General features: G+C 45.0%; 2 protein-coding genes across 2 annotated transcripts; both read right to left on the reverse strand.

The window, feature by feature from the left end:
• Window positions 1-15,516: 15,516 nt before the first annotated feature.
• Window positions 15,517-16,635, reverse strand: EYB26_002346 (uncharacterized protein; the record flags this gene model as incomplete). The annotated part of the gene is made up of 1 exon (XM_054261651.1): window positions 15,517-16,635. The coding sequence occupies one exon, from the start codon at window positions 16,633-16,635 to the stop codon at window positions 15,517-15,519; it is 1,119 nt and encodes a 372-aa protein (XP_054117626.1).
• Window positions 16,636-17,199: 564 nt separating this feature from the next.
• Window positions 17,200-19,656, reverse strand: EYB26_002347 (uncharacterized protein; the record flags this gene model as incomplete). Its single annotated transcript, XM_054261652.1, has 1 exon — window positions 17,200-18,048. One exon carries the CDS (start codon window positions 18,046-18,048, stop codon window positions 17,200-17,202), a length of 849 nt encoding a protein of 282 aa, XP_054117627.1.
• Between the last annotated feature and the right edge of the window lie 2,568 nt (window positions 19,657-22,224).

Genomic DNA, 22,224 nt, shown 5'->3' on the forward strand with positions numbered 1-22,224 from the left:
AAAATGATCATCACAAATGGGGCCTCAATCTTGAACCTAGGGCCGGGGCTGCGTCGTGATGTCTGGATATTCGCAGCGATCTCAATCGTGACCGTTATACTTAGGATTGTGTCCAAAGCTCGAATGGGGAAGTTTGCGCAGGACGATGTGCTGGTTATTTTTGCCTTGATTAGCAACACCAATCAGTATAACAATGTGAAATCGTCTGAAAGGTATACGGTTGTTAACTACAGTCTTATTTTAGTGCACTTCTTTGACCGGGTCGACAATACTCACGATTGGCATCGAAAATGGATATGGTCAGCAAGTATGGAATATAAATACTGAAGACGTTCCCAAAGTCATCATGTACGATTACTTGTCCCAGACATTTTGCTCAGCAGGGGGAGTGATTGGTCGAACTGCTTTCACAATGTTCATCATTAGCATACTAGGTACCAGAAAACCTCATCGGATCATGCTGTGGGCTCTGATCGGAGCACAAATTATCATAAACACCCTCTTCATTCTTATAATTTTCTTACAATGCCCGGGGCATGCTTCGGCCATAAACAATAAAACTGGTGAAGGGAAGTGCTGGGATCTGCGTGTCCAAAGATATTATGGATATTTTTAAGGCTGTAAGTACCACTTGATCAAGCCCCTGATAACCCAGAACTGAATCTTCTGCTATCATAGCCTTGAACTCCGCCACAGATCTTTACCTGGCAATTTTCTCTGCATACATCTCATGGAATTTGAAGCTTAATTTTCGCATCAAATTTGGCTTGACAGGTCTTCTGGGCCTTGGAATCTTGTGAGTAACCCATCAATTGTCTGTCATATTGATCAGATCTCATCCTTACTCCCGACGTGATCTTTACTATATTAGTGCGATGATAGCCTCTACTATAAAGACGGTTCAGATTCAGGTCCTTGTTAGTGTTGACAGTGATCCAACTGTTGCAACAGTCGACTTAGAGCGCTGGCTCTATATTGAAACATATCTAGTCCTCATTACGTTACGACTTCAATACCCTGTCTCCGGTCACTGATATGCGCGAGAAAGTCGAACTCTAATAACTACCATATAACTACAAGGCCATCTTGTAAGGCTCCTTGTATAGAGTTCTCTATACGGCCTGGGAACCAAGCATCGATTAGCCAATCAAATGAGAGAGGATTTATCACAGAAAAGACATCTGGTAGCAGAGATTACATCATTGGGGATACTGCAAATGGTGAATTTGTTGGTTTTGATGATTGGAAACAGAGTCATCAGTCTTTTTCATGAAAATGGGTTCTAATATCCTCAATCAATGAAAGTTTAGCTTATACGTATTTGCTGTAACAGGGCTGCCTAGGGTATGCTTCGTTGGTATAAGGCTTGCAGTAGGCGTGTTATTTCAGACCAAGACCTAGGTATGCAACTGTCGGAATCTGTGTATTGTGTATTATCCTTGTAACACAGCTTCCTTAACAAAAATGTATTTCTGTCAATGTTGTTTTGTTTCTGACAAATGTACGAGTGGGCGTGGGCTTATACCGTGTGAAGGTACCAAACCAAGAATTGTCATTACAACTATCTAGGGAGCTATTCGACGGAATATTGAACATGGGGAGGAAAAAGGAAGCACAGCTTCGCTCTCGCAGCAGCTTGGCCTTATATACGGCTTTACGCCCTGCTAAGCGAAGCACTTGTCCGGATATGGCACCGACAGCTGGTGTGAGGTTATTCCCAGAAACGGTACCGCTAGGGCACCGTTCCGTAGGTCTAATCCCCTGCCGGTGAAGCCCTTCCTCTAGCGGCCGTCACATACCGCCCCTTATCGCTACCCTCTGCCAAGGCACTAGTATACATTTGAGCTTCTCTAATTGGCCAGATTCTTGCTTGAGCAGCATCCCAGAAGGGATTAGCCTGCCTTAATTACCAGGCTTCCAACAGCAACCTGTATTCTTAATCAAGAAGAGGAGAATGTCCCATACTAGATATACACTATCTCTTGGTGTGGAGTTTTGGATAGTATGCATTACCTAGTTGACAGACGTTATTTTACGGGTATCCCGGATACGGTTATTGCAGCGCATAAATCCACTCAGCTGCTCTCATTGGATATCAACCGGTCCTCATTACAAGGATTTGCCAAGAGACCTCCTTACTAAAATAGCGCGCACAGTTCTACTGTTACGCACTAAAAAACCTGCATACGCTACGCGATATAAGAAACAGTCGAGAAAGAATGATTGGAGGACAATCACTGAGTTCGGTACACGCTGAAAAGACGCTAAGGGAATCACGTGACCAAAGATATACTGAAAAATACAAAACCACGATAAGATATCGAGTATATCTTACCGGACGATATGATTGGAGGACATATCTGAGAATTTGAGTGGGACGCTGTAATATATTGTATTGTGTGTCTACCTAAGAGGGAAAGTTATCTGGCACAGGTGGCCTTACATAATTGTGTGTAGATGTCACGGACCTGGATCTGTCTTAGTCAAACAGGGTTGTGTCGAGGTACGCTAGGCTTGGTTTGAACCACACAAAGGTTCCTTGATAATCGTCGATAGAGTGGCTTGAGTGAACGAAGTAACAATAGTCGAACTTGTGTCTGGAAGTCTTAAACGTAACTAGGATAGAAGAGATCCCCCGTACAGCCTGGTGCCCGTACGAGTTAGAATGCCTTGCTGACTCTCACTGTCAAAGTCTAATATCAAGTGACTTAGATTAAAGAGCTATGAAGAACTAAATACATGATGGTAAAGAACGTCCTTATATATCCAGTCCTCCGTGTTCCGTATGTCGTATATCGTCTACCACTTGTGGTAGATGGTAGATGGTAGATCAAACAATACCCAATGAGCATAGCTCATTGTGTCTACCATTTATCTTTCTTATCAGTGGTATCCTATTCTTATCTCCACGTGACTTGGTGCGTGTCCCGTACCAAGGTGTCTCAGCCTGACATCCTTCCACCGGTCTTGTCATCATATGGTTCATACGCTCGCAAATCCAAAGTGACCTTTCCTTCCTGGTCATAGTATAAATTAGCGTCATACAGGTTGATTCGTAACACTGTTCCGTATATTTTATATTATATACTTTATACTCATTCCTGAGTATCCCATAGCAAGTATATAATATACTATCCAATTACGTTCCTTCATAAGATATACTTCGTATCTTATCGGTGTCTTTGTGGTTTCGAGTATATCTTTGGTCACGTGATTTATGTAGTCCAATTACCGTCCTTCACCGCCTGATGACTAGAACCACCTGATGACTGATTTTGACGGGTTACTATATAAAATATTTTGAAGCTTTACAACACCATATAAGAATAAATTATAATAAATTTCTGGTGTAGCACTAAATAAGATATAAGGAATCGAACAAGCATAAAAATTAGTCCCGAAAACGCGCAGGGGGCCGGATCGCGCGGCCCCTACGATTTGTAGTAACAACCACCCCATTATCCTCTGTATGAGCCTCAGGCTGCGCTTTTACCTTTACTTGCTTGGAAACTTGCTTTTTTGCTCTTTTTGGAGCACTTGGAGTTGCTAGAACATCATTTTGAAGCTGTAAATGAGCTAACTTAGCGAGTTCTTGCTCGTCCTTAAGGCGTTGTTTTTCCGTAGCCTCTTGCAGGCGCTGTTCTTGCTTTTCTTGCCGGATTTGAGCTCTTTCAGCCTTTTCTTGCTCTTTGGCTTGCTTTGTAAGCTCTTGTTGAAGCTTTTTATCATCTTTACGAGCCTGCTCCTGCGCGGCTTGCTCATCCTTTTTGAGTATATTATCCCGCGCTTGCTGCACCTTTGACGGGCTCATAAAAAGTGCTCCACCTTCATTTTCTGTAGGAATATCGAATAATAAAGCCCTCCCCTTGGTTGAGCGCTTTTTCGAATGAATGAGGGCTCTTTGTAGACCTGCAATCTCATTTTTGAGTAGAATATTCTCTGTAGAAAGGTGGAGCACCGTATCCTTGAGTTGAATCGCTTTTTGATCATATAAATCCTCAAAAACGCCTTGTACAAGCTTCCGAAGCCGTCTCCAATCCTCAGCGGGAATAATTGAAGCTCCAGAATCGCTAGATGAGGGCCGGCTCTCGATTTTCTTAGTAAATTTCTGTATAACGAGGTCCGGATTGAAGGGACATAAACCGGTATGCTTGAACGCTGAGAGTATATTCTCGCTTGTAAAAGTAGCCTCCCAACTCGCCCAAAAAAAGCCTAAAAAAGTCCCGTTTTGTAAGCCGGGTGAAGCCCTGGCAATCGTTTATAAAGCGCCTCAGTTGCTCCGTATAAGCCGTAGAAAGAGGTGAGAAAATAGCGACATCAAGAGGCTGCAAAGTATGTGTTGAATGAGCTGGGAAAATTGCTAATAAGATTCTATTTTTATCACAATATTCAATAAAGCGCATTGTGACGTGGGAGCCATGGCCATCTAGGATAAGCAAGCGCCATCCCCGGCTTGCTTGAGATTTGGTCTCTTTATCAAAAACATTGACCAACCAGGCGAATCCGACCTCATTATTGGTCCATCCTGACTCTGAGGTTGCAAAGAAACAGCGGTGTTGCTCAGCATCAAAATCTTGAAGCCATGAATCCTGCAAATTACCTGATTTGGCCATATAGATAAGAGCAGGCGATATAGCGGTTCCATTGGCACAAATACAGCCAATTGTAGTTATCCATTCCCGGTTTCCATCCTGTAGGTGTTGCTTATATCCTCCTTGCTCATATTTGCGCCGGGTAAAGATTCTTCGCTCTTTTGTGCTTACACCAAGCATAAAGCCCTTCTCATCCATATTATAAATTTGGTCTGGCGTGAGGTTATATTGCTCGATTTTCCGGCCAATAAGCTCAAAATATAATGTGTATTTGTATGCTGAATCTGCCTTCTTTCTATCCGAATCGAGGCCTTTGGAATAGCGAGAAATGACCTTATCCGAATGAGCCTTGAGCCAGCGTGAGGCCCAGTTTTTGCCAGGCTCTTTACCAGATATCTCCCTTGCAAAGTTCTCCAACATGGAATTCGTAGGTGGCAGGCCGCGCTCAGTGAGTTGATTGATCCATTTTATAAGCGTTCTCGATTGCTCCTTGCTCAGTAATCGTTGATTATTATATTGTGCTTCTTTTGAGCCTGTAACACCGCGGAAACGCTTTGAAAGATTTGATTGGTTGACACCGTATGTTCTTGCAACTAAACTGATATTAGGCTTTTCGTCCGGCTTCAAGGAGCGTAACGCTTCAAGTGCGAGCTCATATGAAGCCATATTGGTTGATATATCGCGCTTTGAATTATTCGCGATTTTTCGCGATTTCTACAAAAATCAGTCATCAGGTGGGTCTAGTCATCAGGCGGTGAAGGACGGTATCTTTCTTGGGTTTTCCGTTTCTGTTGTCCAATCGTTCCTTCCGGTCTGTTTCTTATATCGCGTAGCATATGCAGGTGATTGGTTTCGTAACATCACTCCCCCTCTCTGAAGCCCTTTGTCCTCAAAGGTATAAATAGAAAGGCTCGCCCTCGTTCCCAGCGTGACTGTTATGAGCTGACCTCATATGAAATAGGTTCGGGCAGTCAAGCCCTCACCGAGAACGTGCGACACGTGAAGATATTCCCGAGTACCGGACAGGCGCTGAGCATGACACCTAAGGATAACACCCTTGGGAAATGCATCCGGGATACTATTCCCAGGGCCGTACCAACGTTACCGAGCAAGCCCCGAACATACGGGAATGGCACACGAAGTTCCCTCACAAGCACCGAGACGGTGCTGAACGTACGGAGGAATTGACCGAACCAGCGAGCTCCTTATCCCTATATGAACTGCATGTACGAGCTGAGAATCTTGTTGTTTTCTTTCCTTCTTTTCTTCATGTTATGTTTTCTATTTTAATATGCCCTTACAGTGCGCATTAGGCGGGACTAGCCCGTAACACTGGGCCTTGACAGCAATCGTTCATCACATTATGCTAATCACTTTGTATAAATCGGATAATCGAGTACATTGATGATTATATCTTATAGTAGGACTGCTCTATCTGTATTATTCCACTGCTGGTATTCAACCATATCTCTCCACGTTGAATTTAACTCCGTATATCCTGTGCCGTTTCGATTGTTGAGCACGGATATATATAGATACAATTACGCTCACTAGGAACAAAACCGGATCCATTTAAGGAAATGTAGCCACTTTTCAATAACAATATAACGATCTGCCAGCTACATCATAGTTGAATGCTTTAGAGTGGATATAGATCGGTTTTCCTTCCCATGTTTCTCCCTCACATTGAGTAGTTGTAGAATTGACCTAGGATGATGAGGAAGCCGCTGAAGTAAAGCCGCATATAGTTTAATCATAGACGCATAAAGTCGAGGATGCTGAGGGGATTTCTTTCGACTCTGGCGGATATTATGATACATCTGCTTCTCGATTTTCTGGATATAGTCAATCTGTCGCAACTGCCGCTTTCCTAAGGACTCTTCATCTGATGTTATATCATCCTTATCAGAGATGTCACCCACTTCGGGAGAGGAGTTAGAATCGTTGTAAACAGTCGGTCGGTTCTTTCTCCGAGCACGAAGATGGTATCCATGATGGTGGAGAAGATCCTGTTCCTCCAATACTTTGCGTAGTTGTATACTGCAAGTCTCCATATTCTAGGTTTCCATTGGCGCCCAAGTCTTTTGTGGATCGTGAATAATGCGCTGAATTTCATAGATCCGGGGAGCCGATGGAGTGATAATAGAAGGATGGTTATTGAATTTTCTCTGGAGGTCTAGCAATTATTCATATTTTTCTGCGTCGGAGTGATGCACTAAGCGTTGTTTAGGCTGAACGGTATAGTCTATATATCCTAGAACGGAGGAGGATCCTCGCCAATACCGGTCCGGGTGATGCTTGATCGAGGACGCTGGAAATGGCTGGGGGAGAGGGCCGTACTGAGCGAGTCGTTGATAGTAGTTATCAAGTCTGTGGTAAACGCTACCCCACCACATCACTCGTCCAGCCTCTTTAGATTTCCGCATGAAACTACCGTTCTGTGAGTATAGAAGAAGCCAGTGGCTGCGAAGTAAGAAGAGATAGACGGTCTGCTTCCAGGCCCGTGCCGCATTCTTTCCACGAACCAGGGCAATAGCCTCGAAACTCTTTCGATAAAGCATCCGATATAGTTTCTCACTCCATCCTTTCCGCTTAAAGCGGCCATCTTTCCACTCCCACAGCTAAGTAAAGAGCATATCAATTCTTTTCACGGCTAGCCGATTCCCAGTCGCTAGATATAGTGAACGATATTGTTCCTGTAGCGCCTTATTTACACTAGGCTAGTATAGGGGAGTCTCCCTAGCCAAGGCCGCCTCAACGGCTTCTTTCTGCAGAAATAGCCGGATCTGTGCAAAGACGTCTTTACAAAAGGTATATAGATAGAGCTGACGAAGGTACTTTTCTAGATAGTCCTGGTAAGTAGGCACAGCACTGAATTCTATCATCTATTAACATACTTAATCTACGCGGATAAAATCAACCCGAACATCTCGAACTTGCCGATACCGAGTATAATACGCGGCTTGCATCGAAGGGTTGTTGAACATTATATACTGCGCAAAGGGCTGCCGGAAGGTCATGGTAGACTAATCCACCTTGTCGAGAAACCACGCATAACCATATTAAGCTATCTGATCACAGAATCCCAATCCTTCCCACCGCTGGATCCCATCGGGCCGATTGACGTCAGACTGCACCCGGACGTCATGCCAACATCCCCTAACCTGCTAGATTAGGCCGGTAGAATAGGAAAACTGTAAACAGTGAAGGAACATAAGCATCATGCGAGTGTGCTCCCACGTGACGAAGTGGTGGTCATGGAAACTATATACCGATTCGAACCCGACACAGAACTTATTGATATTCTACTGGAACCAGCGACTTATAGTGGATATCGAATAGCAGTAATACGGCCGCGCAGTCTCTCCACTCGTGAATGTCTTCTGATAAACATTCCGACGTCGAAACTCTTAGTCGATGTGATCCAACAGTCGTCGCGACACGCGGTGCTCTTCCCGGGTGCCAAATGAGTTCCGTGGAGATCCGGTCAGGGCTCAATGGCACCGTGCCTTGGTGTAGAGATATGCCCGCATCAAGGCGACGGGATCATGACTCAAGCCACCTCCGACAGATTGCCAGGTCTTCCGTAACTGCGGATCCAAGGCTAATATTTCCAGTGTGGTGTTGGTGAAAGGATACACATTGCCCGCGGTAAAGATCTCCTTGACACTGGAGTAGAACTGGCTATAGAGCAGGCCAGCCTGGCGACTCCGTGAGTTTAAATGTGTTTCGAACGTGATGCTCCCCGTGTCATACAAAAGACTCAAGGGATAGAATACCCGGTGATGTCCGTCCTCTTTTGGCCTATATACACTCTAGATCCAGGCTGTATATAAATCTAAGCAGCATTGTTTCTATATTAATATCTGTGCGGCATCCTCTTCCTCCGTCGGCTCCCCCTCTATAGCGATGTATGAGGGGCTGGCCGGACAGACCTCTTTTCCGATATCGAAATAAAAATTGGCCGAGGTGTACGAGAGGTCCACGGCATGTTCCCAAAACCTATAGAACCGCTGCATCATCTATTGCTAGGTCCAATCCTTAGTCATCGTCTTCAGGTTCTTAGTCTATAGAAGGATCTGAATATTCTAAAACTGACGTAATCCAGGCCAGTCGATCCAGTGTAAGATATCTTCCTAGATCGGATGGAGAGATTCTAGTAGGATAAAGTAATGCAGCAGCTGCTGCTGAGTGGTGGATTCTACTCGCTGAGCCCAGAGCTCGACCCCACGAGCCGTGGCATTAGATATGCTGTGATTATAGCTCAATAAGTAGTGTTGAACCATCGAGCTCAGCTGGTGATGGTAGATTACTAGGAGAAGAACCTTATCTATCCACTTCTTAAAATCCTTATCCTGTAGGCGGCTGCATTGTTAATCTTCTAGATACAGCTGCGGGAAGAGGAGGTACAGTGATATCTCTTCAAAGCCAGCCAGTCGACTAAATGTATAGTGAGGAACCTAGTGAACGGGCTGTCGTACCATGTGGGCATGCCCATGACGGTCCTTATAGTGCACCGGAATAGGATTGAGGTATAGACTGGATTGCAGATCGGAAATAGGCATTTAGGTAGGATGCCAGTGAATCCCTTGTTGTGCGATGGCTAGACTGGTGGGAAAACCAACCACACTGTCAATATTAAATATGATTAAGGTGGATGTCGGCTGCCGGTCTTCCATAGCTAGGTAGATATAAAGTGGGCGACTGCTGCTGGAGCGAGCGGTGGGAACATCATTATAGATCTCCTTCCGTTCAACGGGAATTTGATCTGCCAGCCGATCCTCTCTCTTGGCCAGGCGATTGACCGAGAGAACATCGGGAAATGATCCTCCCGCGTCGAAGTGATCAAGATACTGCTGTAGTCTTTAATACTGTTCATGTTCTTCTTCATATTCTTCTTGACCCTGATGATGACAGTTGGAACAGCAACCGTGATGTTGGATAAGCTGATCGCTTAGTCGTTTCGCCAATTCCTCGGTCGGGTTCAGGACTGTAGTTGAAGATTCTATCGTTGGCGCCATGCTGCATGGCAAAGAATCAAGAGGCGTTCTATGTTGAGATTATGAAAGATGAATGATCAATCGTATGATCTGAAGCATAGACAACTTATGTGAATGAATAATGAAATAAATTAGGGAGGTTGGTTCCGGGTTGTTTTACTGGTCGAATTGGCTTGAAGCCCTTTTATAACCCTAATTTACTGAAATTGGCTTAGTTTTGGCAAATATTCCGAAAGCGGTTTAGTTTTGGCACAGACCTGACTAAGTGTTGGAATCCACGTATATGCTAGTAAACGGGTAACATAGGTTACCATACAAAATTGATATGTGAGTCGATGTGTCCTTGTTGTTGACTATGTTGGGCCCCCACGTCGCCCTTTTTTTTACTCGTTCTTTCCCCTTTATCGTGGGTATTTGCCAAGATGCTAATATACATTTTACAGCCTCTTATTGGCTGAAAGTCCTGACCGTTTTGAGATTAGCCTCGGTCATATTAGCAGGCTTCCAACACTAAGCAGCCGTATCCGCAAAATCGAGTTGTCTCAGATTCTCAGACCAATCCAAAAAAGGCATGGTCACTTCGTGACCAATCACGTGGGCGGTGAACCGCTTACGTGATGCTTTTTTGTTTTTGATTCACGTCGCTTCCAATTAGGACTAGCGCCGGCAGAAAATCTGCCACGTGACCAGCTATAGTCTGAGAAACTGAGACAAAAATCGAGTGAAAGTCTACATTTTCAACACTGGTGTCACGGACCTGGATCCGTCTTAGTTAAACAGCGTTGTGTCGAGATACTTTAAGATAGTTGAACCACACAAAGGTTCCTTGAGTCGTCGTAGAGGTAACTTGAGTAAACGAAGTAACAATAGGTCGATCAGAGTAGGAAGTCTTACCGTCCTTCACCGCCTGATGACTAGACCCACCTGATGACTGATTTTTGTAGAAATCGCGAAAAATCGCGAATAATTCAAAGCGCGATATATCAACCAATATGGCTTCATATGAGCTCGCACTTGAAGCGTTACGCTCCTTGAAGCCGGACGAAAAGCCTAATATTAGTTTAGTTGCAAGAACATACGGTGTCAACCAATTAAATCTTTCAAAGCGTTTCCGCGGTGTTACAGGCTCAAAAGAAGCACAATATAATAATCAACGATTACTGAGCAAGCAGCAATCGAGAACGCTTATAAAATGGATCAATCAACTCACTGAGCGCGGCCTGCCACCTACGAATTCCATGTTGGAGAACTTTGCAAGGGAGATATCTGGTAAAGAGCCTGGCAAAAACTGGGCCTCACGCTGGCTCAAGGCTCATTCGGATAAGGTCATTTCTCGCTATTCCAAAGGCCTCGATTCGGATAGAAAGAAGGCAGATTCAGCATACAAATACACATTATATTTTGAGCTTATTGGCCGGAAAATCGAGCAATATAACCTCACGCCAGACCAAATTTATAATATGGATGAGAAGGGCTTTATGCTTGGTGTAAGCACAAAAGAGCGAAGAATCTTTACCCGGCGCAAATATGAGCAAGGAGGATATAAGCAACACCTACAGGATGGAAACCGGGAATGGATAACTACAATTGGCTGTATTTGTGCCAATGGAACCGCTATATCGCCTGCTCTTATCTATATGGCCAAATCAGGTAATTTGCAGGATTCATGGCTTCAAGATTTTGATGCTGAGCAACACCGCTGTTTCTTTGCAACCTCAGAGTCAGGATGGACCAATAATGAGGTCGGATTCGCCTGGTTGGTCAATGTTTTTGATAAAGAGACCAAATCTCAAGCAAGCCGGGGATGGCGCTTGCTTATCCTAGATGGCCATGGCTCCCACGTCACAATGCGCTTTATTGAATATTGTGATAAAAATAGAATCTTATTAGCAATTTTCCCAGCTCATTCAACACATACTTTGCAGCCTCTTGATGTCGCTATTTTCTCACCTCTTTCTACGGCTTATACGGAGCAACTGAGGCGCTTTATAAACGATTGCCAGGGCTTCACCCGGCTTACAAAACGGGACTTTTTAGGCTTTTTTGGGCGAGTTGGGAGGCTACTTTTACAAGCGAGAATATACTCTCAGCGTTCAAGCATACCGGTTTATGTCCCTTCAATCCGGACCTCGTTATACAGAAATTTACTAAGAAAATCGAGAGCCGGCCCTCATCTAGCGATTCTGGAGCTTCAATTATTCCCGCTGAGGATTGGAGACGGCTTCGGAAGCTTGTACAAGGCGTTTTTGAGGATTTATATGATCAAAAAGCGATTCAACTCAAGGATACGGTGCTCCACCTTTCTACAGAGAATATTCTACTCAAAAATGAGATTGCAGGTCTACAAAGAGCCCTCATTCATTCGAAAAAGCGCTCAACCAAGGGGAGGGCTTTATTATTCGATATTCCTACAGAAAATGAAGGTGGAGCACTTTTTATGAGCCCGTCAAAGGTGCAGCAAGCGCGGGATAATATACTCAAAAAAGGATGAGCAAGCCGCGCAGGAGCAGGCTCGTAAAGATGATAAAAAGCTTCAACAAGAGCTTACAAAGCAAGCCAAAGAGCAAGAAAAGGCTGAAAGAGCTCAAATCCGGCAAGAAAAGCAAGAACAGCGCCTGCAAGAGGCTACGGAAAAACAACGCCTTAAGGACGAGCAAGAACTCGCTAAGTTAGCTCATTTACAGCTTCAAAATGATGTTCTAGCAACTCCAAGTGCTCCAAAAAGAGCAAAAAAGCAAGTTTCCAAGCAAGTAAAGGTAAAAGCGCAGCCTGAGGCTCATACAGAGGATAATGGGGTGGTTGTTACTACAAATCGTAGGGGCCGCGCGATCCGGCCCCCTGCGCGTTTTCGGGACTAATTTTTATGCTTGTTCGATTCCTTATATCTTATTTAGTGCTACACCAGAAATTTATTATAATTTATTCTTATATGGTGTTGTAAAGCTTCAAAATATTTTATATAGTAACCCGTCAAAATCAGTCATCAGGTGGTTCTAGTCATCAGGCGGTGAAGGACGGTAAACGTAACTAAGATAGAAGAGATCCCCCGTACAGCCTGGTGCCCGTACGAGTATGAATGCCTTGCTGACTCTCACTGTTGTATTCAGGTGACTTATGTCAAAGAACTATGAAGAGCTAAATACATGATAGTAAAAGAGTGTCCTTATATATCCAACCCCTCACGTTCCGTATATCGTATATCGTATACTCCTACAAAGTAGCAAGTATAAAGTATACGATATTCTTCCAATGATATCGTGTTATTCTGTATACCTTTATCTTATCTAAGATAATGGTATATTATTCATATCTTCACGTGACCTTTGGTGCGTGTTCCATACCGCAGTATCCAGATTTCACTTATTGCCAGTGACTGGTTCTCAGTTAATCCGGTACAAGTTCATACCAAAGTGAGCCTTCCCTTTCTCGCGATAGTGTCTTTTAGCGTCATGCAGGTTGATTCGTAACAACTGGATAGCCGTACACGAAATAGGTATTTCTTTTTCACATTGTAGAAGTAGGTGGAAAATCACTATTTCTACCATTAGACAATTTTTGGTGTTGATTGACCTTTACGTTGTGTTGAAGTCCAGTGCGTATACTGCTAATGGTCGGCTATGACGGATATGTTCGCCAAGAACAGAGCCAACAGAGCCCTAATAAGAGAGCATGGCTCTGATGGCTATGTTAACGATGGAATATATAAGGACACTCATTCATTTACCATGTATTTAGTTTTACTCTATCGTCTTGAATTAACTGTTTAACCTTGAGTATACTATTGCTCATAGATCTAGTTAACTAAGGCTATCTTGTTTATTACTTTGGCCACCTGCCCTTTCCTAAGCAGAATACCACCGAACCGCCGTTCAGTGACGAGTTTACTCCGATCTAGACGCTTGTGAAGCACCGGTTTACGACAACTCGCTGCCTAAATTTTACATATTACGCAGTATCTTTTCCACCTCCAGACGTTATTCCATGCGCTAGAGGAGATAACCCTAAGTCTCCAATCCTCCTCTGGTGGGCCAATCAGTGCGGGTCTAATTGGGATCTGGGTAGATTCCAATTGACGATAGGGTACAGGGTTATTTAAGAAAAAAAATCTGACCCCCATATATCCACTAGGGTCCGCATTGCCATTCATTTTCCGGCCTTACAGCATGCAACACGCTTCGTGCCCATATAGAAATTATTGTTTCGTCTGCAAATCGAGATCATCGTTTAGGGGATGAGGATTACCCCCACAAAGCTTTAGAGCAAGATCTGAGTTCTCTCCACATTTATAAAGGTATGTGCGGCCACCTCGTGGAAAACCATTAAACCAGCTAATATGTGTGCAATAAAGGCCTTCGGGGCGTATAGGGGTGAGAATGATGGGGTGGTCATACAAGGGATCCCCATAGAAATTATACATTAGGTAAAAGACTTCGTTTTCGTGCCAGTTATAGCGAAAGTGAGTTTGAGGTGCACAGTTTAAAAGACCATCTGGTGTGATAGTAATCGCGAAGTCTACACCATCAATAGACCGATGCCTAGGTTCAATATAGTGGGTTCCTGGCGTCAGCATTAGATTTTGGCTCCCCATATGGTTATCAGTCCAGAGAAACACATTGAACCGGCAGTTATTATAAATACCGACGCGGCCATTAGCAGCGGCCAAGGAAGAAAGACCACTAATAGTGGCAAGGATACTAAGTAAACTATACATTTTGTTTATGCTTATAGATAGATAATAACAGCAACTACAGTCTAGAAAGATTAAGAAGCTTATAGGGCATTAGTCCCTTTTATATTACTCTTACTACTGTACAATTAATCAATATTATTATTTATAAATACTAGTAACGATATTTATATAATAGGCTTAATAGCCTAGTATCAAAAGTTCTTAACACAAGATTTAAGATAGCTTATAATACCCGTTAAGAATAACCACTATAAATAGGTCGCCTATACCGAGGCATTAGAAAAAGAAATAATACTAAGTAGGACTTTGGAACAATCTTATCCAGATAATACACGCTAATAATTGTCTGACTGTCTAAGACACGACAAATTAGAGAATAGATAAATGAGAATTTGAGTGGGACGCTGTAATGTATTGTATTATGTGTCTACCTAAGAGGGAAAATTATCTGGCACAGGTGGCCTTACATAATTGTGTGTAGATGTCACGGACCTGGATCTGTCTTAGTTAAACAGCGTTGTGTCGAGGTACGCTAGGCTTGGTTTGAACCACACAAAGGTTCCTTGATAATCGTCGATAGAGTGGCTTGAGTGAACGAAGTAACAATAGTCGAACTTGTGTCTGGAAGTCTTAAATGTAACTAAGATAGAAGAGATCCCCCGTACAGCCTGGTGCCCGTACGAGTATGAATGCCTTGCTGACTCTCACTGTTGTATTCAAGTGACTTATGTCAAAGAACTATGAAGAACTAAATACATGATGGTGAATGAGTGTCCTTATATATCCAGTCCTTCCTGTTCCGTATATTTTATATTATATACTGTTGGTTTAGCTATAATCCGTATCACGAAGCATAGATTAGGGAGCAAGGGCGGTCCAACTGCCCTACGTGGTGAGCCTGCTTATAAGCACAAATATTCAATATAAACGACTGACCCCCAAAACCGTAGGGGCTTGGGGGTGCCTAGCTAGCTATATACGGGGTTGCTCCGGGGGCGCTAGGGATATAGTAATCCCGTACCGGTGCGCGATACGTTCGCTACGCGTTGATCGCAGTAGCGCTGAATCGTGAGATCGATATTCCGACACTGGCAGCTCTCTAGAAAAAGGAAAAACGTAGCGAACGACATATAATCTGGTTCGGTAAACAGGCATATAGTGAATGGATAGACATGTTGAAGAGAATGGGAAAATAGCAAAGGAATGGTGCGAATCGGGGCATCTGGCCGTACGGCTACTGCTTCGGTGATTCCAATAGTGTAGCGAATCTTACAGCCTTCGGTTCGGGGCTGCGCGTCGTAACTGATCTCTCCACCCATCCGTCAACGTTGATACGTAGCTTGTTCGTATCAATAAGCTCTTGTAGAGCGTGGCACGGCTTGCTCTTTGTCATGGCGTCGGCAGGATTGCTGTTGCCATCAATCCATCTGACCTCCGTGATCTCTTGTCGTTCGTACGATTGGCGGAGGCACATGAGATCGATCATAAGGCGTTTCTCGTGTGTGGTGCCGAGCTTGACGAGGCATTCATATAAGCTCTTCGAATCGGTGCAAACAATAAGCGGAAGTGGTTCGGTGAGATGGAGTAGCTGCGTAAGAGTTGACTTGATTACAGCTGCAGCATCGAATCCATTAGCTAGTGCGTACGTTTCTGAGCCGAGTACGCTACGTGTGATTCGCTTGCACTTCGTAGATGACCAATGAAGGATATTCGCGTTATTTGCTTCGTCTGCTAGTACGATAACGTAGCCGAGTTGTGAAGAATAATCCTTATTATTTGCAAATGAAGCGTCGACAAATGCGATAAGCCGTAGGGTCTGTACGTCTAGTTTGACGAATCGTAGTCCTCGCTCGGGGTTGTCAATTTGCCATTGTAGCCGTTTATTCAAGGCTTTGATATCGTCTTTTTGTGGATCCGTAGCTTGTGCTGCGTACGATAGATCAAATGAAGCTTCGGGTTGTGACATTGAAGTTATATACGCACCAAGAGCTCGCTGAGCAACGTATTGTTCGTGCGGTGTGGCATCTTTTCGTACTTTGCCACGTGAGTTCGTAGTATCCGCGGCTTGATCCTGTACGGGCCGAATATGGCTGCAGGTGCGTTTCTGGGTGAGGGTAATGCCCTGGGCGGTCTCTGTAACAACCGCACCATTGAATTTGAGCGGATTATTGGCTGTTAGCTGTTCACGGGGCTTGCAGAGAATCTTCGCACGTCGGATCTCTTCTTCTTCACGTGCTGCGAAGGTGTCGTTCGCAACGATTAGTGTATCGTCGGTTTGCATGCCGACAATACCAAATCCTTGCTTCGAATCAGAGCAGTGTAAGAGGCACGGGTCGTAGGTGGACACTTCCATATTGAGATTTTCCGTATGGTGGTTGTGATACGTACGAAACCAGTGATTGCCTGCTTCGGGTATGCCGTAAAGAGGTCTCACAACTTTGAGAAATGTACCTCCGGGAAAATATTGTGCTAATTCTGGTGTGATCCGTATATAGAAGTCACGATTGAGCTTCGTTGTTGACTGAATATAGGCCTGTGTGACGTCGCGAATGTAACAACGTACGTTTTTCATGATCGTAGCGAAGCAGAGAATGATACGTTGACTGGCTCGTTGTATTGTCGGTGACTGCGTTAGTACGTACTCCTTGCCTTCATTGTTGTAGGCTTGTACGACGAGCCGCGATTTCTCAAAGGCTTTGTCGGTGCCGTTATTTTTCACTTCGTTAACGAATCTTGCAGTAAATATACGCGTGCCCGGTGGTATATCTTTTTCTTGAGCGTATTCGAATACACCCCGTTCTAGCAAACCGTTGATCTCTTTCTGCTGTGAACCTTCGAATCGGGCTAGTACGGTAGCTGCAAATTGGTGACGTGATTCGTCTTCATGCTCCTTCGTGAATTCGCCTAGGAACGTATGCTACATGTAATCTTCTCTGTACCGTGTAGGTAAGCGGCGATCTCGCTGGGGGCGCTGTAAGCTGCTTGCTTCGGGTTCGTATTGTGGGATCACGACCGCAGGTGGTGGAGGAATTGTTTCATGCGGTATAGGTTCGTTTTCTTCATCTGGGGTGCGGTCCTCAGTAGTGGTCTTATCGGGGCTGGCTTCGTCTTTCGTTTTGTCGATCTCAGTGTAGTACGGTTTGACAGCTGTTGACCGGAATGGGGTCGGTCCATTTGGAAGCTCGATTATGCACGTTTCGTTGCTCATTACTAGTAATTTGTACGGTCCGGTCCATTTTCCTGCATATCCGGTGTTCCCTTCTCTCCATACGAGTATGTCCGAATTGAGAGGAAGACGGTGTACGGCTGTTGACGATGGTCCGTTTCTGGTGTTGACAGCGTCGGTGACCTGGCGTTGAGCACGTATCCTACGAATCTCAGTCATTGCTTTCTTGACCGCGGCGGCGCGTTGAGTAATCGTAGGTGCAGGGGGGTCATATTCAGTCATTCGTGGGTAGGCACCAAAGACGAGAAGGGTCGGCACAAGGCCATCTGGGCCTGCGGTGTCATTGACAGCTTTTACAGCCATTTGTAAGGCTGCTTCGGTGGAGATATCGGGCAGTTCTTCTTTCATGATTTCGTACGAGCGGCGAAGTACGGCATGGTATCGTTCAACAGCGCCAATTGACCAATGGGCTTCGACAGGTACGGTAGTAACGATTATATCCATTGACGAAGCGTCTCGTGAGAATTCTTTGCTAGTGAAGTTCTTGCCGGCGTCGGTAACAATGAAATCAGGGGGGCCAAGGTACGTATCGATCCACATAATCCGTAGTGCGGTCCATGTTGCTTTTGCTGAAATGTTCTCGAGCCAACGTGCGGCGTTAAAGCGCGTAGCTTCGTCAACGACATGGAGCACCGGTTTTCCGTTAATATACATAATATCGACAATAATTGAATGGTTGAAGCTGACATCGTCCCGTACCGTGAATCTAAAACGACCGGGGGATTGGCCGTAGATTTGGCAATGGTGGCAGAACTTTCGTATGTGCTTTAGTGCTTCGGTATCGACATCGTGGCCAGCGCGTACGAGCAGTTTTCGAAGCTTCTCGACTGACGGGTGGCCGAATCGGCGATGTAGGCGGCGTAGCTCGGTTTCCGTGAGGAAGCACGTATCGGTGTCAAAAGATTCAGTTAAGTACGATTTGAGCGAGTGATCCCATATAAGAAATGGATGACCGAAGCGTCGTGAGATTGGCGTTGTCATACCGGGCTTCGGTCCAACGAGAACGTTCTTCGTATTGTCAAAATAGATGCCTAGTCGATCCATGTCCTTGATTGAGAGTAGGAACGGTGTCATTACTTCAATGATATGGAATCGTACGTCGCCGACCGGGGTCGGTACGTCGATCGAGCCAATAGACTTAATTGATTCACCTGGTCCGAATCGTATAGCTGCCTGTCCTGCCGTAGAGGTATCGAGTATGACATTCCTAGCGGTTCTCCGGTAAGCAAGATATTGGGGGTATCCGGCTGTAGAGTGTTCTGCAGCGCCGGTGTCAACTAGGACTCCTATAAACGTGTTTGTCGAATAACGGGGCTCGGTAAGAAAAGAATACTGGGGTAGCACTGGGAGAGTGTCGTACGGTGTGTCTACCGTTGCGGCAACGTCTCTAGATGTTGTATTAGTGCCTTCTTTAGGCAGCCTCAGGTTGACTCCGGATCGTAGCCTTGATTGAAGAAAATGAGCTGCGGAACGGTTGGCAAGATCATTAGTGAGCGATTTAGAGTATTCTTCGTGCTCTGGATTAGCAATCGTAAAGTAATTGACAGCATATGACTGTCCTTTGCTCTTATAATCCTGCGTTTCGTATCTGCTAGATGCGTCCACGCCTGCGAGGAACATTTTGAACTCTTCGTCGTCGTCCGGGCTGTCCTGATTCATAGCTGCTGGGGGTTGTCCTTCCTTAGCGGTGAGGTACGCTTTCACGCGGTCCATGTACGGCTGTAGGGCTTTCTCTCGCTCTTCTGGGGTATGATTAGTTGACCAGCATCCAACCTTCTTGCAAACGTTGCACGTTTTTGGTGAGTGGTTCCATGAGGAGCTGCGGCGCCTGCGGTCACCGTATTGCTGCTGGTTCTGATATAGTGAACGGCCTCGGTACGGTGATCGTGATTGTCGGCGGTGATAGCGACGGTCTGTATAGTACGCTTCGGTAGGGTGCTGTGCCGCGGCTTGCCTCGTATCTTCGTACTGGCTAACACTTGACCGTAGGTCCTCTACAAGGCCAGGAATAGTCGGTGAAGGCTTTCCCGTAGCGGCATGGCATGCAGGGACGAGGCGAGTAGCTGATATCAACTTTGCGTGATACGTAACGTCATTTCGAACCTGTGGGCGAAGCTTGTTGTAGAGCCGACGTAGGTCTTGTAGCATGAGCTCGAGGCATTCAGAGATTGATTTCTCTGGGTTCTTGCTTACAATATATGGTAACGTCATTGTATCCCATTGCTCTTGTACGTGCCGTAGGTGTTCTTCGTTTTCGTAGTTGTTCTTGACAGCTATTACAGGATTAATTCGTAGCTGAGTCCATTTTTCTATATTGTCGAAGTAGAACTGTAGTGCGTCACCTTTCAGCATAATCCAAAAAGCTTGTCTTATTGCTTCGGTAGTGTGTACGCCGGTGCTTCCACAAAGCTCCATAAAGATACGGTAACACATATCAAACGTGTCCTCGCTTCCTCCGTACTTGATCTCTTCGTTATACGCTTTTCGTAGGTGGGCGATATTCGCGTTATACGATAGTCGGTTCTGTTCCGTATACGATACTTCGACGTCCTGTCGTCCCAGGGTTGTTGGGGGTACGGTTGGCTCGTACGTCGTTGTCATGCCGGGGGTTGTCGGGTTGTAAAATCGCTGTGTGAGAGGTGCCCTCGGTGTTGCCTCTTGAGGCTGTAGAAGCTGCGATCTTTGTCTTGTCATTGGTCCCGGTAGCGTAGCCGTAGGTGGTGAAGGCGTTTCCAGTTGTTCAAAGTGAGCAGTCTGTTGTGCTGCTTCAGGGTTCGTACTTTGAAGCCTGCGAATCGTAGATCCGTACATGAGCTCAATATTTGGCGAGTCGAACGTGCCGCGGTGTTGCATATGATATATAACTTCATTTTCAGTCCATTCATGTTGCTCAGATTCAGCAATTGCTTCGGATAATGCAGTAGCAGCGTGTTGTCGTCCTTTTGTCACGTATACACCATTCATTCGGAGGGCATCACGTAGGTGAATAAGAATCTTTAAAGGTGCGATTCGAAGGGATTCTTCAGTCCATGCTTCGAAGTCTTCATGGAACGTATTCCATAAATCTTCGTCATATAGATTGGTGTAATCCTCGATTCGGGCTATAAGGCATTTCTCAATGGTTTTGGCATCCTTGTCTGTCGGATTGAAGCTTTTCGAGTAGTCCGTAGTTGGAGCCATCTTGTCAAGGTTTCCAGCGCGTGGTTCGGAGCGCTGGGGGTAGGTACGAATCGAAGCTGAGCGAACAGTTCAATCCGTAGTAGTACCGTCCTTCACCGCCTGATGACTAGAACCACCTGATGACTGATTTTGACGGGTTACTATATAAAATATTTTGAAGCTTTACAACACCATATAAGAATAAATTATAATAAATTTCTGGTGTAGCACTAAATAAGATATAAGGAATCGAACAAGCATAAAAATTAGTCCCGAAAACGCGCAGGGGGCCGGATCGCGCGGCCCCTACGATTTGTAGTAACAACCACCCCATTATCCTCTGTATGAGCCTCAGGCTGCGCTTTTACCTTTACTTGCTTGGAAACTTGCTTTTTTGCTCTTTTTGGAGCACTTGGAGTTGCTAGAACATCATTTTGAAGCTGTAAATGAGCTAACTTAGCGAGTTCTTGCTCGTCCTTAAGGCGTTGTTTTTCCGTAGCCTCTTGCAGGCGCTGTTCTTGCTTTTCTTGCCGGATTTGAGCTCTTTCAGCCTTTTCTTGCTCTTTGGCTTGCTTTGTAAGCTCTTGTTGAAGCTTTTTATCATCTTTACGAGCCTGCTCCTGCGCGGCTTGCTCATCCTTTTTGAGTATATTATCCCGCGCTTGCTGCACCTTTGACGGGCTCATAAAAAGTGCTCCACCTTCATTTTCTGTAGGAATATCGAATAATAAAGCCCTCCCCTTGGTTGAGCGCTTTTTCGAATGAATGAGGGCTCTTTGTAGACCTGCAATCTCATTTTTGAGTAGAATATTCTCTGTAGAAAGGTGGAGCACCGTATCCTTGAGTTGAATCGCTTTTTGATCATATAAATCCTCAAAAACGCCTTGTACAAGCTTCCGAAGCCGTCTCCAATCCTCAGCGGGAATAATTGAAGCTCCAGAATCGCTAGATGAGGGCCGGCTCTCGATTTTCTTAGTAAATTTCTGTATAACGAGGTCCGGATTGAAGGGACATAAACCGGTATGCTTGAACGCTGAGAGTATATTCTCGCTTGTAAAAGTAGCCTCCCAACTCGCCCAAAAAAAGCCTAAAAAAGTCCCGTTTTGTAAGCCGGGTGAAGCCCTGGCAATCGTTTATAAAGCGCCTCAGTTGCTCCGTATAAGCCGTAGAAAGAGGTGAGAAAATAGCGACATCAAGAGGCTGCAAAGTATGTGTTGAATGAGCTGGGAAAATTGCTAATAAGATTCTATTTTTATCACAATATTCAATAAAGCGCATTGTGACGTGGGAGCCATGGCCATCTAGGATAAGCAAGCGCCATCCCCGGCTTGCTTGAGATTTGGTCTCTTTATCAAAAACATTGACCAACCAGGCGAATCCGACCTCATTATTGGTCCATCCTGACTCTGAGGTTGCAAAGAAACAGCGGTGTTGCTCAGCATCAAAATCTTGAAGCCATGAATCCTGCAAATTACCTGATTTGGCCATATAGATAAGAGCAGGCGATATAGCGGTTCCATTGGCACAAATACAGCCAATTGTAGTTATCCATTCCCG

This window comes from Talaromyces marneffei, chromosome 1 (assembly GCF_009556855.1).
Source record: "Talaromyces marneffei chromosome 1, complete sequence".
In the NCBI taxonomy this organism is placed as follows: domain Eukaryota; kingdom Fungi; phylum Ascomycota; class Eurotiomycetes; order Eurotiales; family Trichocomaceae; genus Talaromyces; species Talaromyces marneffei.